Raw genomic sequence first — 14,745 nt, 5'->3', positions numbered from 1 at the left:
CTCCCTTGGGTTACTCATGCCTAGATATTGTTGGATCGGATGGGATTCGGTCAAGCGTTCCCAAAATTTTTCTCCAATTCATTGGTTTCAGGATGGAGCGGCGCGAATCTCAGCTATCGACTTCCATCATGAGAAATGTCTTTTTGGTTTTATGGTGAAGTCAGATGCGTAGACTAGCATGGAAGCCATGTGTTTGAGGACTAATATTGGTTGTACGAGGCTCTGCATCAATGGTGAACTTGCTTGGAGTTTTGGCCTTCATAGCAGTGGCATGCGAGTGGGGGCATCAACACATGAGAAGTTCAATGTTCATACCTTTCAGAGTGAAAATCTAAGGTCCGACCTTAACTGATTGTGTCTAGCAATAACCTTGCTAAAAGCATTGTTTTGGGAGTGGAAACTTTCTTCATGGTGAAATACTAAGATCTATGGTCGGTGATGATGACGCTTGTACACCGGTTTCCTTCTTGAAGGCGCCGCTTTTGGAGAACTTGGATTTCAGGTGTTGCCATGGTGGTGTTTGTGCTAGTTCTATAAGGACTAGAACATTATATCGGGAATTTTTTCTTTTTAGCTTCTTCTTCTTTTTTCAGCTGTGTGCATCCGTACTACCATTAGGGTATGACGTTGTTGCATAGGATAGGTGTAATTGATATCTTCACGATATTAACACATTCTCTTTATGATTTTTTTTGCACCATGACGACAATGCATACATGGATGGCGCGGCCTGTCTGGAACAAAAATTTAACATGTTCAACTACTATCTATTTAGAAAAAAAAATGACCAGGCAGTTTCAAATGAAAATTGGAGTAGAAAGTTACCGAGACTCAGTTTAGATGGCCTAGAATACACAAGGGTAACCAGAAAAAATGTATTGCGAAAATAATGTTTACTCTGTTGAATGCAGAGAAGAAATACAATACAAGTAAACTTCCCACGTTGGTCGTGAGATCTGAACCTGGGGGTTCGTCAATCGAACAGAAGCTTAACTACACGACTTGTGGTGACACAATTATAAACTCTGGCAAACATGCTTATTTGAATTATTAATTTGATCATTCCACGGTCTTAGAATTGAAGTTAAAACCCACCGGCAAACTTAGACTTGAGAAGTTCTACGACCCCGGCATCCACACGGAGCGCCTTGGTGAGTACGGGCGTGGGGATTGGTGGGTTGGAGCCAAAGACGGTGAGTGGCACAAAGACGATGCCAGGGTTCTGGCTATTGAAGGATACGACCATGGAAGCCTCGGTCTTGCCAACATTGAACTGGAAGTGCATGAGGCCACGGGGGATGAGGAACGTCTCCCCAGCGCGCAATACCTTGGAGTAGAGCTTGTTCCCGGAGTCGAGGCTGCCGATGATGCCAACGAGTAGCTCACCTTTCATGACGATGCCAATCTCAGTGGCACGTGGGTGGATGTGCGGCGGGTTGGTGCCTCCAGGCGCGAAGTCGACGCGGTTCATAGACACGCCTAGCGTGTTGGTACCGGGCCACTCTGCCACATCCAGCTCTGTCACGGCCGAGCCGTTCGGGGTAGAGGTGTTGCCGGCCTTAGCGAGCTTGGAGGAGAAGAGGAAGTCATCGCCGGCCTCTGACATGGGCTTGCATGGGTGCCCGTTCACTGACACCTCCTTGCCATCAAGGTCAGCCACGCAAAAATCCTGAAGTGGGTCCGGATCGGTGGCCAGGATAAATGGAGCAAGGAATAGCAAGGCGAAGAGGCCAGCCGCTAGGGTTTTGAAGTACGCCATTTGGAGCTCACTATCAAACAAGCTTAATTAGGTAGGGCTATTTGATCGGCTAGAGCTGCTGAGAGTGTTAGGTATCTCCGTAACTGCGGTGGATGAGTTAGTTTGTGAGCAATGGAGTCCTTTATATAGGGATGTGCATGCATGCATAGAGGAGATCGAGCTAGCTCTATGCACATGTCGTTACAACATGGATGTGGTGCATGTGTGAACACGAGAAGCAAACTGAGTTAAATGAACGTAGTATATTATTTGCGTCGAAATATCACCCTGTGGTCGACAGATCGATACGTAGCTTGGTTCAAGGTCAGCAGTCAAGGCCATACCGGCTGCTAAGGAACGGGACCTACGAACAGACAACGAGGAGTTTATCCCAATGGAGTATTGCGCTTGGAAACAGATGTTCGCAAGATTCCGGACCCCTCTACCTAGGGATGATCTTCATGATTTCGTAGGCTTCTGAATTTCAGCTGGCAAACGACGTCCAAAAGTCTCAACTAAACTTGGACACCTTATTTTAAGTTAACACAACAAAATTGCAGTGCAAAATTTTGACTACCACATACTCCCTCTTTTTCATCAAGATAAAGATTTAGCAGACAATTACTTTTTTTTTGCGGGAATAGAAAATGACATTAAAGCTTGAGTCTTACAAAGAGGGACAGAAGAAAGCAAAAAATTACACGTAGGTCCCTCTAGACCCCGATGACAACGCCGACGAGGACGAGCTGGTGGCGCGCCGGATCCGCCGCTGCTCCTCTAACACCTTGGAATGGAAGCAACCCCCGCGCGGCTGGGAAGTCGCCGGTCAATGGCCCCTGAGGACCTACATAGCCGTCGTCTTCATCGCCAAGCTCCAAGTCATCTTCATCTTCAAGATCAACTGATACCAGATCGGCCGCCCCCAATCTGTATGGGGGAAGTAGAATTCGGACGATCTGTAGAACGCCGAGCTCGAGGAAGACTCACGCACGCCGCCGGGGCTCCGGAGAACACCACCGACGAAAGGGGTATTTGATGTGATGCAAAATTATAATCTAAATTAAGTAGTAATTTTAAGTCTGATAATCCATTGACACAACTTCAATGTCACATAAAGTGCATATCATATTTAGATTGAACCATCACCTCTTCTGCAAGGAACAACCAAAGACCACTCTCTGCTAAGTGTTTGGGCAGTTCTGGTAACCAGCTAGTATCATTTTTTTTCTGAAAGGAGCAAGTAACTTGTCTCCTCATGCAATGCCAACTAGAACTAGTAACATGACATATTATTAAATGAGAAAAAGAGAGCATGATGGCAACATATTATGTATAGAAGCTTTGAACTTGTAGTCTTGTACTTGTATTTCCATAAGAAAAAGACTGTAAATTCTATGGCCTTCATGGTTTCACCATAGCATGCGTTACAACATTGTACTTCAAGAAAACATGGCCATGGCCCCGGCCCCGGCCCCAGCCGCGCAATTCAAAATGTCGCCGGCTGACCCGTTCAAAACTTACAGTCCCTCCGTGGAATTTGCTTCGGCTCGAGTTGAGACACCGGCCGGCTGTGCGGCTGCCCAGGAAGGCGCCTGGAGAAGTAGAACGCTTGTAATAACACGGGAGGTGACGCGAGCGTGTGAGAGAGAGACTGCTTCGTCGGATCGATTAGGATCAAAAACCTTGACTCGCAAATCGCCTAGCTGATTGTCAAACACTGCTGATGACAGACTTGTTTCCGTTGCCTAGCTAGCGTGTCAGTTTCTGAAAGGGAATATGTAGACAGTGAGGAGGAAGAAAGCCATATCCGCATATTATTTCATCACTGATGATCACGCACTTAGCCATCAGAATAAGTTCTCTGTGAGCGTACGTGCTGCTGGCAAGTGATCGTCGCAACCACAAGGTGAAGAAAACAATTTTGGTACTTTCAGGTTTCCGTTTCCGACGAGCGACGAGTCGTCTACATTTGCCAATGCATCTTCAGCAGTCGCAGATAAACCGGCAGAGACAAGTCTTGATTGTGACAGTTGAACGCCTCCCCTTCTGCACATTTGCACGTTCCTTTCGTTAACAAGCTAGCTAGGTTCAAATTAGATATACAAATCCCTGAAAAACGTGGTGGCGAAAAGTGCTGCCGAGAGATGCGATCCCTAAATAAAAGGTCACCGATATCGATGAGGAAGGTGAAAAATGGACGAGGAAAATAAGAAAATGTGCTCTAACAATTATTTATGTACCTTCAAGACCAGCTTCTTCGACTATCGTGTTCAAAACATGTCTTACTTCATAACATATAAATAATGAGAGACAATGTAATTTCCTATGAACTCCAAGCAAAATATTTTTGACAATACTTGCATGGCTACAATCTTGTTCGGACAATTAAATATCAAAAACTTTTTGACAATATTTTTTCTTTCAAGAAAAAAAGCTCGAGGACTGCTCCAAAACTTCAACGTGTCATGTGCCTTCATTAGTTAGATTGGCTGGTTATTAAGAAAAACATTCCGAAGGCACATGTTAATGTGGAGTTCGGTATCTGGGGCATGAACAAGAATTGCACATATTTACTTCACTCTTAAACATGCATCAATATATGTGTGTAGTGCAATGATTTGTGTGCTTTTAGAATTATATATAGAATAACTCTCTGTTTTCTTTTTATCAGGCAGCTGGGATACTTCTATCGTGATGAGAAATATATCATATGTTTGAGTGCTGGTGTTGGTATAGTGAACTTGAAGCTCACTTGGGGTGGTAAATTAAAACTATGCATCCGAGGAATGTTTAACGAGTGCCAGATCTAAATAAAACCTCATTAGTGGAATAGTGGTTGTCTTGTGTAGAGAGGGTCTTAAGTTAGTCTTTAGGTTAAAAAGTTTGTATTCTACAGGTTTGATTGCTTTTTGACAAAGACTGAAATCAGAGACTTGTTCCTCTTAAGTATTGTCAGTTTCCGTTATAATTTTAGTGTCTCATCAAATTGACTAAATTGGAAGCAAATTTTAATTTGGCATTCTAGGTTTTTTTTTTCATGTTGGTTTTGATATTATTTCTAGATTGTAGGTATTAAATTTAGTTACTACATGTGAATTTGTCACAGGATCAAAGTGTTATTCTTCTACATGTTCGTAATGTGCAAATCATGTTGAGGAATTGGTCACAGGGCATTCGTAAGAAACATTAATTCACATATCCTAGTGGAGGCGGCAGCCTTCTGTTGGGTTCTTTGATTATGCATGACTGACATCAATACTCATGCATGTATGCATTGTCTCTCTATGTGGTCTTTTTTCTTCGCTATCTGCAGCACATGGAGTTTTGTACAGTATGTCATGCGCCTTTTTTTTTGAAACAGCATGTCATGCGCCTAGTTTTTTTTTTTTTTTTTTTTTTGAGATGTCATGCGCCTAGTTGGACCGAGCAGCAAAATATGTGCTTACACGCCATGGATGTCAGTTTAGTTTTCCTCAGCACCTTAGGACGACTTTATTTTTCCCATTTTATTTCGCTTTGCATGTTGGAACTCGCTAGGTTGTGTGCATCTATATTATGGAGAGGTGGAATGTATCCTATTGATGGGTTTAGCGTCTTGATGTGATTTTTTAGTTAACATAGATCATTTCCTCAAGAAAAATATGGGTGACCATACAAGTATGTAAAAAAAAGATATTTATTACTTTAAACACAGAAGAAATACAATAAAAGTACAAGCCGCATTGGTCCAGAGGTCTGAACCGTGAGGTTATTCAATGTTATTACTTATTACAACAACATGCTACCTTAACAAGAACATACTCAGGCATATAACGGATTAAAATATATATTGATCATTTTAGGGTCATAAAATTGATACTAAAGCCCTGCGGCAAACTTGGACTTGAGAAGTTCCACGACCCCAGCGTCCACACGGAGCGCCTTGGTGAGCACCTGCGTCGGGATCGGTGGGTTGGAACCGAAGACTGTGAGTGGCACGAAGACGATGCCTGGGTTCTGGCTGTTGAAGGACACAACCATGGATGCCTCCGTCTTGCCAACGTTGAACTGAAAGTGCATGAGCCCACGCGGGATCAGGAATGTCTCACCAGCACGCAACACCTTCGAGTATAGCTTGTTCCCAGAGTCGAGGCTGCCGATGATTCCGACGAGGAGCTCACCTTTCATCACGATGCCAATCTCGGTAGCGCGCGGGTGGATGTGCGGTGGGTTCGTGCCACCCGGCGCGAAGTCGACACGGTTCATGGACACGCCAAGTGTGTTGGTGCCGGGCCATTCCGCTACATCCAGCTCTGTCACGGCTGAGCCGTTCGGCGTGGACGTGTTGCCGGCCATTGCCAGCTTGGATGAGAAGAGGAAGTCGTCGCCTGCCTCAGACATGGGCTTGCATGCGTGCCCGTTTACTGAGATCGCCTTTCCATCCAGGTCGGCGACGCAGAAGTCCTGCAGGGGATCAGGGTCGGTGGCCAGGATGGATGGAGCAAGGAGCAGCATGGTGAAGAGGACAACTAGGTTTTTGGAGTAAGCCATTTTTGCCTCTTGCTATGCAACAAAGTTAGCAGTCTTAGCTAGGGCTAATCAGCTAGATGAGTTTTGTGAGAGTGTCTTGGAAGGTGGAAGACTGCTAGCTCGGTGCGTTGGATGAGTTATTTCGTGAGCAATGGAGTCCTTTATATAGGGATGCATGCATGGAGGTAGCAATATATGTAGTCACTACATGGATGTGCTGCGTGTGGAAACATACGAAGCAGAGTAAGTTGGTTGAATTATTAGCGTCGAAATCTCACCATGTGAAAAAGTAAAAACCCGGAGTTGGGCACACAAGGTCAACAGCCATGGCCATACCGGCTGCTAAACAACGGGACCTACGAAAAGACAATGAGGAGTTTATCCCAATGGAGTATTGCGGTTGGGAACATATGTTAATAAGATTCTTGCACACCTCTACATATGGAACTTCATGATTTTCAGGTAGAAACTACATGAGGATGTCAGTTGAGATTGTTGGGTAGATCGACGGAAGCTATGTTGAATGGCCTGCAGAAATGACTATCTATTGGTGTCTGAAATATGTTCAATATTTATGTTTAATTTTACCAAACAGATCATAATGACAAACAATACTTCCTCCGTGTACGTATTAGGGGAACTCGTCGTTTTGGACATTGACACAATTTTCAATATGTATTTTTGACCACTAACACATATTTGTAATATATGTATACAAGATGAAAAACCAAGAAAATATACAATTCTAGAAGTAATTTTCAAGAAACATCACTCTTTCTCTATATGATTTTCAAAGTTTCAATTTAATTAAATAAAATTGTATTCGTGTTCAAGTCCTTAAATTTGACTCAAAGCATGTGCCAAACAACACGTTTTCATGATTTTGAGAGAGCACATATACATGCCATACTAATAGAATGCAGTTTCTTTTCGGCAAAATAGCGGAAGCTATTATTGCCAACATGGTGCAAAAACTCCAAAAATACAGTGGAGACAGGTTCACACGAAACATGTAACATACCCACTCAGATAAGAAAAATACTATGGGAGATTAGGGTTTAAATACTCCCTTTGATCCATAATAAGGGTTGTGGTTTCATTTTAAATTTAAACTAAGATCATGACCCTTATTATAGATGAGATGGGAGTAGAACACATCAATGTACCCTAAAGGGTATCAATAGTGAAGCCTCTTCGCATGAAAAATGCAGGATTGTAATGTCCCACACGCCCTAATTTTCACTAGATTGTCTGTGCAACAAGTTTGTTTGGTTGCACTACATATAAAAATGTAGGAACATTTTTGAGAGGTTATTTTAAATGTGTGATTCTCTATAAAATTAGTGAAAACGAATAATTAAAAATTATGATTAGATTCAAACATGAAAATCCAACAACAATTAAAGGTTATGCCACATATATTTTAGTATCGGGAATTTTATAAATATCAGCGACCATAAAAGTGTCTTAAGACTTTTGCTCCTTCTCGTGCCCAAAGGTAAATGGTCTATTTTGCCTTGACAATTGTAGCTATAAACTTTGAAGAAACTCGTTTCTTATTGCCAGAGAGTGGCCGAGAACTCGAGAATCAGTAACTAATTGGTGGGTACGTAGTGGGTGATTGTACTTCTAGTTCATGAGGAATTAAACCACATGATATAGACGCAATGGGTTTCTTTTAAACTCAAATGTCTTTCAGTGGGAGACGATGTTCTAATCAATAGCGAGACACTTGTGCTGAGCCAGTCAACTCTCAAGCTCCATTACTCCAATTTGCAGTATAGATTGTGTAGACATTTGCCTATATACTTGCGCCTGGGTGTGCGCGCGCGCATGTTTATCCTGTAATTGGTGTTCCCAGCAGGTGTGAATAGCATAAAACCACCACATTGATGGTGAAATTTATCGAACACCACCACTTTACGTTTGCGGGACAAAAAACCACCACATTTTGCTCAGTTTTTTGCAGAATGCGCTACACCCGAATTGAACGCGAATTGACAGGCAACTAGGGCCGCTGTAAGTGATGACGTGGACAGTTTAAGAAATAAATAAAAAACCCAAAAGTCATAAAATGGGGAGGCTCTCCCGTGACCAGGCGCCGCCGCCCCCAGCCTCCGGCGCAACCTACGGCCGCAGCACCAGCGCCGCCATGCCCGGCCTGCGCCGCCGCCCTGCAGCGCCCGCGCCACATCCCCAAGCGCCGCCGCCCTGCAGCGCCCACGCCACATCCCCAAACGCCGCCGTCGCATCCCCAAGCGCCGCAGCCGTGCGGCCCGTGCTCGCCGACGGGGCTAGGGAGGGGGACGGGGATGGCCAGGGCTCGGCCGCAGCCGCGCGCCGCCGGCCCCTGCTCCGCTCGCGCGTCGCCGGAGCCTCGCCGGAGTTGGGCGGCAGGGGCCTTCCATCTCTCACATTTGTTTTTTTAGGATTTTAAGATTTTTTTAATTGAGCTGACATGTGGGACCCGGTATTTACAGCAGACCCCACCGGTCATAATCCCTGTCAATTCGCGTTCAATTTGGGTTTAGCCCATTTCGCAAAAAACTGAGCAAAATGTGGTGGTTTTTTGTCCCGCAAACGTAAAATGGTGGTGCTCGGTAAATTTCACCGTCAAAGTGGTGGTTTTATGCTATTCACTCTTTCAGAAGAGAAAATCTCATCAAGCATATGACGGCTACATCATAGCATGCGTTGTAAGATTGTACTTCAAGAAAACGTGGCCATTGTCCATGACCCATGAGGCCGCTGGCTAACGACTGACATCATATAATCAAGGGTCGTAGCCATCATCCGTAGAATTTTCGGTTTGAATTGACACTGGCTGCGCGACAGCTCGGGAAGGCGCCTGGAGAAGCAGAACACCTCGACGATTGGGGCCATTGGGCGGTGACGCGCAGGAAACCTGGGTACCGGGGGAGGTGCCGAGAGAATGAGATAGACTGGTTCGTTGCATCGATCGTGATCAACAGTTTGTCAAACACTGTGCTGACAGAGTTGTTTACGTTGCCTAGCTGCCGTCTTGGTTTCATGAAGTGAATATATGGACAGTGATGAGGATAGACAGCCATATCCGAATTTGATTTCATCACTCATCACGCACGTAGTCAAAAATCAGTTCTCTCTGTCCACCCCCGTATCACTGGCATTGGCAAGTCGTCGTCTCAGCCACGAAGAGCCATTTCTCTACTTCCTATTTTCAGGTTTGGTAGAACGCCCTGCATCATATTTTCAGATTCCCATTTTCAACGAGCGATAACTTTGACACATTTTCTTCTATAATATCTCTTGAGTGATTGCAGATAACTACGGCAGACAAGTCTGAACCGTGAGAGCAGAACGGCTACCCCTGCAAACTTTGCATTTTGCTTAATTTGGTCAACAAGCTAGCTAAGGTGAAATAGCAGAAACGCATCCCTGGACAGGCGACGGGAAAACGGACAGCCTGCCAAGAAACACGATACACATGGTCGTCAATCATCTTGAGGTGAAGGTGTAAAAAAGAAGGAAAAAAGAAGAGAAAACATAGTATAGCACTATTATTTTTCCCCTAAAGTGAGGCGGCGTGGCGGAACGCCTCGCCCGTGCTGTAGCTAGGTGGTGATGATTTTAAAAGCACAACGGAACATGAACTGGCTGAACGGATAATCGTTATCGTTCTTTCATATCGCTGGTAGGGTGTTAAAGGCTAAACAAAGGGCGAAGCTTTATTCAGATAGCGAGCCTGTGTGCATCTACCAGTGTTGCAACTGAACTTGTTAACATTAGTATAATACATCATCTGATTCCACCAGGTAGGATACACAAAGGCAGAAACTCAATTCGGCTCTCGGGAGCATATGATCCCTCTACCATAAAAACATATTTCCAAGTGTTAAAAAAATTTGACAAAAAAATTTACATGTACATCTCCATAATATATGTGTATTCGTCAAGTTTCGCGAAAAAATGATATGTTTTGTAGTCTAAGCGAAAAAGAGAAAATTTATCTTGTGACAAGTCTTTGTTTCAGCACCGAATTTTATCTTTTTTACACACGCCACATGATATGTCGATTTTTTATGAAACGACTTTGTGAGCGCGTAGCACATGAAGATGTACGTGCAAAAATTTTGTTTTTATTATTTTGACATTTTAAAATGTGTCTAACATGTATTTCAAATTAAAGGGAGCATACGCTCCCATGTGCCAAAACATTACTCCCAAACAAAGGGGCAACCTGCATATTGATCAAACGTACAATACTATTATTTTAAATAATGGACGCTTTGTTACTCGTAAGAAACAATTACATCCGACCTTTGCATAACTAAGATGCACACAGCGGATCAAAAAGTCTCAAAAGCCTGGAAAGCTAAAAAATGTGAATTACTCCATCCGTCCCAAAATGTAAGGCGCGTAAGCTTTAGCTAAAAATCAACATCTTCTAAGTTTGACCAAGTTTGTAAGAAAAAATATGGATATCTACAATGTCAAGTGGGTGAGAAACTATACTTTCTGGTGAATCTATTGATATTGATTTGGTATTGTGAATGTTTATATTTTCACGTATAAATTTGGTCAAACTTAAAATAGGTTGACTTTTGACTAAAACTTAGGCGCCTTACATTTTGGGTTGAATGGAGTACATAACAGATTGAGTAAATGTAAAACGCCTAAGGTGAAGGCGGAGGCCCAATCCGTAGATTATGCTGGTACTCATGTAGGGAAAAAGTATCCCTCGCCTTGTCCTCCAACCGTGTACAATCCTTCGTAAACAGGTCGCGGTTCTCCATTTTCTGTAGCGTAGACCACAAATGAAGAGTAGCGGTACATCTGTAGATAACCTGCAAGAGAGAGCAATTCTTGTTATTAAAAACTTTGTCATTTCTACACAGCCATAGCGACCATATAATGGCAAGCACCTCCACCCTAATAAACGTTCTAAATCTGTGACGGATCACATGAAGCCAATTACCAAAGATGTTGGTCACACTAGTCGCGGGATACAGATTAGAAGCTACTTGGATGCATGACCATATAGATCTGGCAAAGCGGTATTGGAAGAACAAGTGTTTAATCGTCTCATTTTGTTGATGAAAAATACACTGCGTATTCTCATGCCAATTGCGTTTCACAAGATTATCTTTGGTTAGGATTACTTCTCGACGCAAATACCAGCAAAAAATCTTAATTTTAAGTGGTATCTTCATCTTCCAAATCTTCTTGTTCTTATCAACTGGTATTTCCGGTTGGATAATGGTATTGTACAATAAACTTATAGAGAATTTTCCATTGGATTGTCAGTTCCAATGAAATTCATCTTGCCCTTCCGCCAACTGGATGGATTCCAAACGCAACAGTAAGGTGTTCCATGCAAGAAGTGTCGGACTGATTAAATCTCATCTAAACGTCACTGTCGGAGGTGAGGTTGCCATTACTAAAGCAATGGTATCACTTTTGCGATGAACAATGCTATATAACGCTGAATATTGTTCAGAGAGGGGCCTATTTCCTAGCCATGTATCCTCCCAGAACCGTATCTGCGATCCATCCTTAATAATGAAAGTACCATATCTGAAGAAAAATTTCTTCGTTGCCATTAGGCCAGCCCAAAAATGCGAATCTCCTGATTTCTAAATGATCTGTGATAACGCTTTATCGCCTATGTACTTTCTTCTAACTATGGTCTGCCATACACCATTTTCGGTTAGTAGCTTAAATAGCCACTTACCCAATAAGGGTGAGTTCTTGACTTCAAGGTCGTGAACTCCTAGCCCACCCATATCTTTGGATCGGCATACAATAGACCACTTGACCAGTCGATATTTCTTTTTTTCACTATCTCCTTGCCAAAAGAATCTCGATCTATAATAATCGAGCTTGTGTAATACACCTTTTGGCAGAATGAAGAAGGAAATCATATACGGCACCATATTGGTGAAAACTGAATTAATGAGAACCAATCTTCCTCCAAGGGATAACATTTTACCTTTCCAACTACTAAGTCTCTTCTGAAGTCTTTTCTCGACTAGTTTCCACTCTCAGCCATCGTTAATTTCCGATAATGAATCGGGATACCTAGATAGTTGATAGGAAACTGGCCTTGCCCACAGCTAAACAGTTCCAAATATTCAGCGACTGAGTCCTGAGTGTTGCCAAAACAGAACAATTCACTTTTATGGAAGTTTATTTTGAGTCCCGATAAATGCTCAAAAGCAGCCAAAATCAGCTTTAGATTTCGAGCTTTATCGAGATCATGTTCCATAAATAAAATTGTATTATCGGCATATTGAAGGATTGATAAACCCCCATCTACAAGATGTGGAATCACTCCTTCAATTTGACCATTAGATTTAGCTCGTTCGATCAATATAGCGAGCATATCCGCCACAATGTTGAATAAAATTGGTGATAGAGGGTCGCCTTGGCGTAAACTTGGTGATAGAAGCGTCCCGTATCATCATTGACACGAATCGCTACACTTTCTCCATACACAAAATTATCGATCAAAGCTCTCCACTTCGGTGAAAAACCTTTCATCCTGAGTGTCTGATGGAGAAAAGACCTGTTGACTTTATCATAAGCTTTCTCAAAATCAAGGTTTAAGATTACCCAATTCATCTTTTTGGTATGCAGTTCATGAACCGCCTCATGTAGAACCACAACCCCATCTAGGATATTGCGTCCTTGCATGAAAGCGGTTTGCGACGGCCTTACCACAAGATGCGCGACTGTATTCAGTCTAATGGTGGCCACTTTCATGGATATCTTGAAACTTACATTTAAGAGGCAAATGGGTCTATATTGTTGGATCCTTTCTGCATCTTTAACTTTGGGTAACAAAATAACCTCACCAAAATTTAGACGGAATAATTCTAGCTGTCCAGCGTGTACAACACTGAACATTTCTAGAAGATCCACTTTAATGGTATCCCAGAAAGTCTGATAAAATTCAGCAGGGAAACCATCAGGAGGCGAGGCTTTATTATGTTCCATTTGGAAAACTGATACGTCTCAAACGTATCTATAATTTTTCATGCTCCATGCTTGTTTTACACCAATTCATATATGTTTTGTTTACACTTCGTTGCACTTTTACATGATTTCCGGCACTAATCTATTAACAAGATGCCACAATGCCAGTTCCCTGTTTTCCGCTGTTTTTGTATTTCAGAAAAGTTGTAGAGGAAATATTCTCGGAATTGGACGAAACAAAAGCCGAAGTCAATATTTTACCGAAACAAAGACGAAGTCCAGAGGGGGGGGGGGGGGTCGAAGAGGTGCAACAGGTCGGCCAGACCTACCCTAGGCGCGGCCTAGACCTGGCCCACGCCTAGGGGTGGTCTGGGCCCACCAGGAGCCCCATCGACCTAAATCCTCCGCCTATTTATACATCTTCTCAGGAAAACCCTGGATACCCGAGCCTCCACCCATGAAAAGTTCTGTCGCGGTCGCCATTGCAGATCCCATCTCGGGGGGTTCTGAAGCTCTTCCCGGCACCCTGCCGGAGGGGAAAATCATCGCCAGAGGCATCTACATCGCCATGCCCACCTCCGAAGTTATGCGTCAGTAGTTCATCCCTGGACTATGGGTCCATAGCAGTAGCTAGATGGTTGTCTTCTCCAATTTGTGCTTCATGTATCGATCTTGTGAGTTGTCCTACATGATCAAGATTATCTTTATGTAATCCTATATGTTTGGTTTGCTAGGATCCGATGAATATTTATTATATATTCATGTTATATGTTATTTGTGATCTTGCATGCTATCCGTTGCTAGTAGAAACTCTGGCCAGGTGGATACATGTGACTCCAAGAGGGGGTATTTATGCTCGATAGTAGGTCCATGCCTCTAGTTTTCTGGTAGAGTGACTTTATAACTTCTAAGATTGTAGATGTGTTGTTGCTACTAGGGAGAAAACAACAATGTTTTACCTAAGGGTAATTCTATTGTTTACTTTACACACATTGTTTAATGCGATAGTCTGTTGCTTGCAACTTAATACTGAAAGGGGTGCGGACGCTAACCTGAAGGTGGATTATTAGTCATAGATGCAGTTGGATTACGGTCTATGTATTATGTTGTAATGACCATATCAAATCTCGTAGTAATAATCTTGTCATGTATTGGTCGGTATTCTATCAATTGCCCAGCCGTAATTTGTTCACCCAACATGCTATTTTTTTTTATGGAGAGACACCTCTAGTGTACTGTGGACCCCGGTCCTTCTTCCTTTACTGATAAATTCAACTGCAATCCCATTCTGTTTACTCTCTGCAAACATCTCCTTTCATTCGATACGTCTAATCCTTTGTGTTCAGCAAACCGGTGAGATCGATAACCTCACTGTAAGTTGGGGCAAAATACTTTGGTTGTGTTGTGTGTAGGTTCCACATTGTTGCTGACGCTGATAGTGCGCTCTGCCACTAGTCAGCCAGCAACACCTTCAGAAGTCACGCCTTTCTCCTACTGGTTGATTAAACCTTGCTTTCGTACTGAGGGAAAACTTACTGCTG

The 14,745-nt window shown here is 43.0% G+C and overlaps 2 protein-coding genes across 2 annotated transcripts; both read right to left on the bottom strand.

The window, feature by feature from the left end:
* Positions 1 to 861: 861 nt before the first annotated feature.
* Positions 862 to 1,866, bottom strand: LOC127293356 (oxalate oxidase 2). Its single transcript, XM_051322952.2, has one exon. The coding sequence runs from the start codon at positions 1,757 to 1,759 to the stop codon at positions 1,085 to 1,087; it is 675 nt and encodes a 224-aa protein (XP_051178912.1). The 5' UTR covers positions 1,760 to 1,866; the 3' UTR covers positions 862 to 1,084.
* Positions 1,867 to 5,401: 3,535 nt separating this feature from the next.
* LOC127293355 (oxalate oxidase GF-2.8-like) lies at positions 5,402 to 6,363 on the bottom strand. Its single transcript, XM_051322950.1, has one exon. It carries the CDS (start codon positions 6,266 to 6,268, stop codon positions 5,597 to 5,599), a length of 672 nt encoding a protein of 223 aa, XP_051178910.1. The 5' UTR covers positions 6,269 to 6,363; the 3' UTR covers positions 5,402 to 5,596.
* Between the last annotated feature and the right edge of the window lie 8,382 nt (positions 6,364 to 14,745).

This window comes from Lolium perenne, chromosome 4, assembly GCF_019359855.2.
Source record: "Lolium perenne isolate Kyuss_39 chromosome 4, Kyuss_2.0, whole genome shotgun sequence".
Lineage (NCBI taxonomy): Eukaryota > Viridiplantae > Streptophyta > Magnoliopsida > Poales > Poaceae > Lolium > Lolium perenne.
This window is presented reverse-complemented; position numbering and strand designations above follow the sequence as displayed.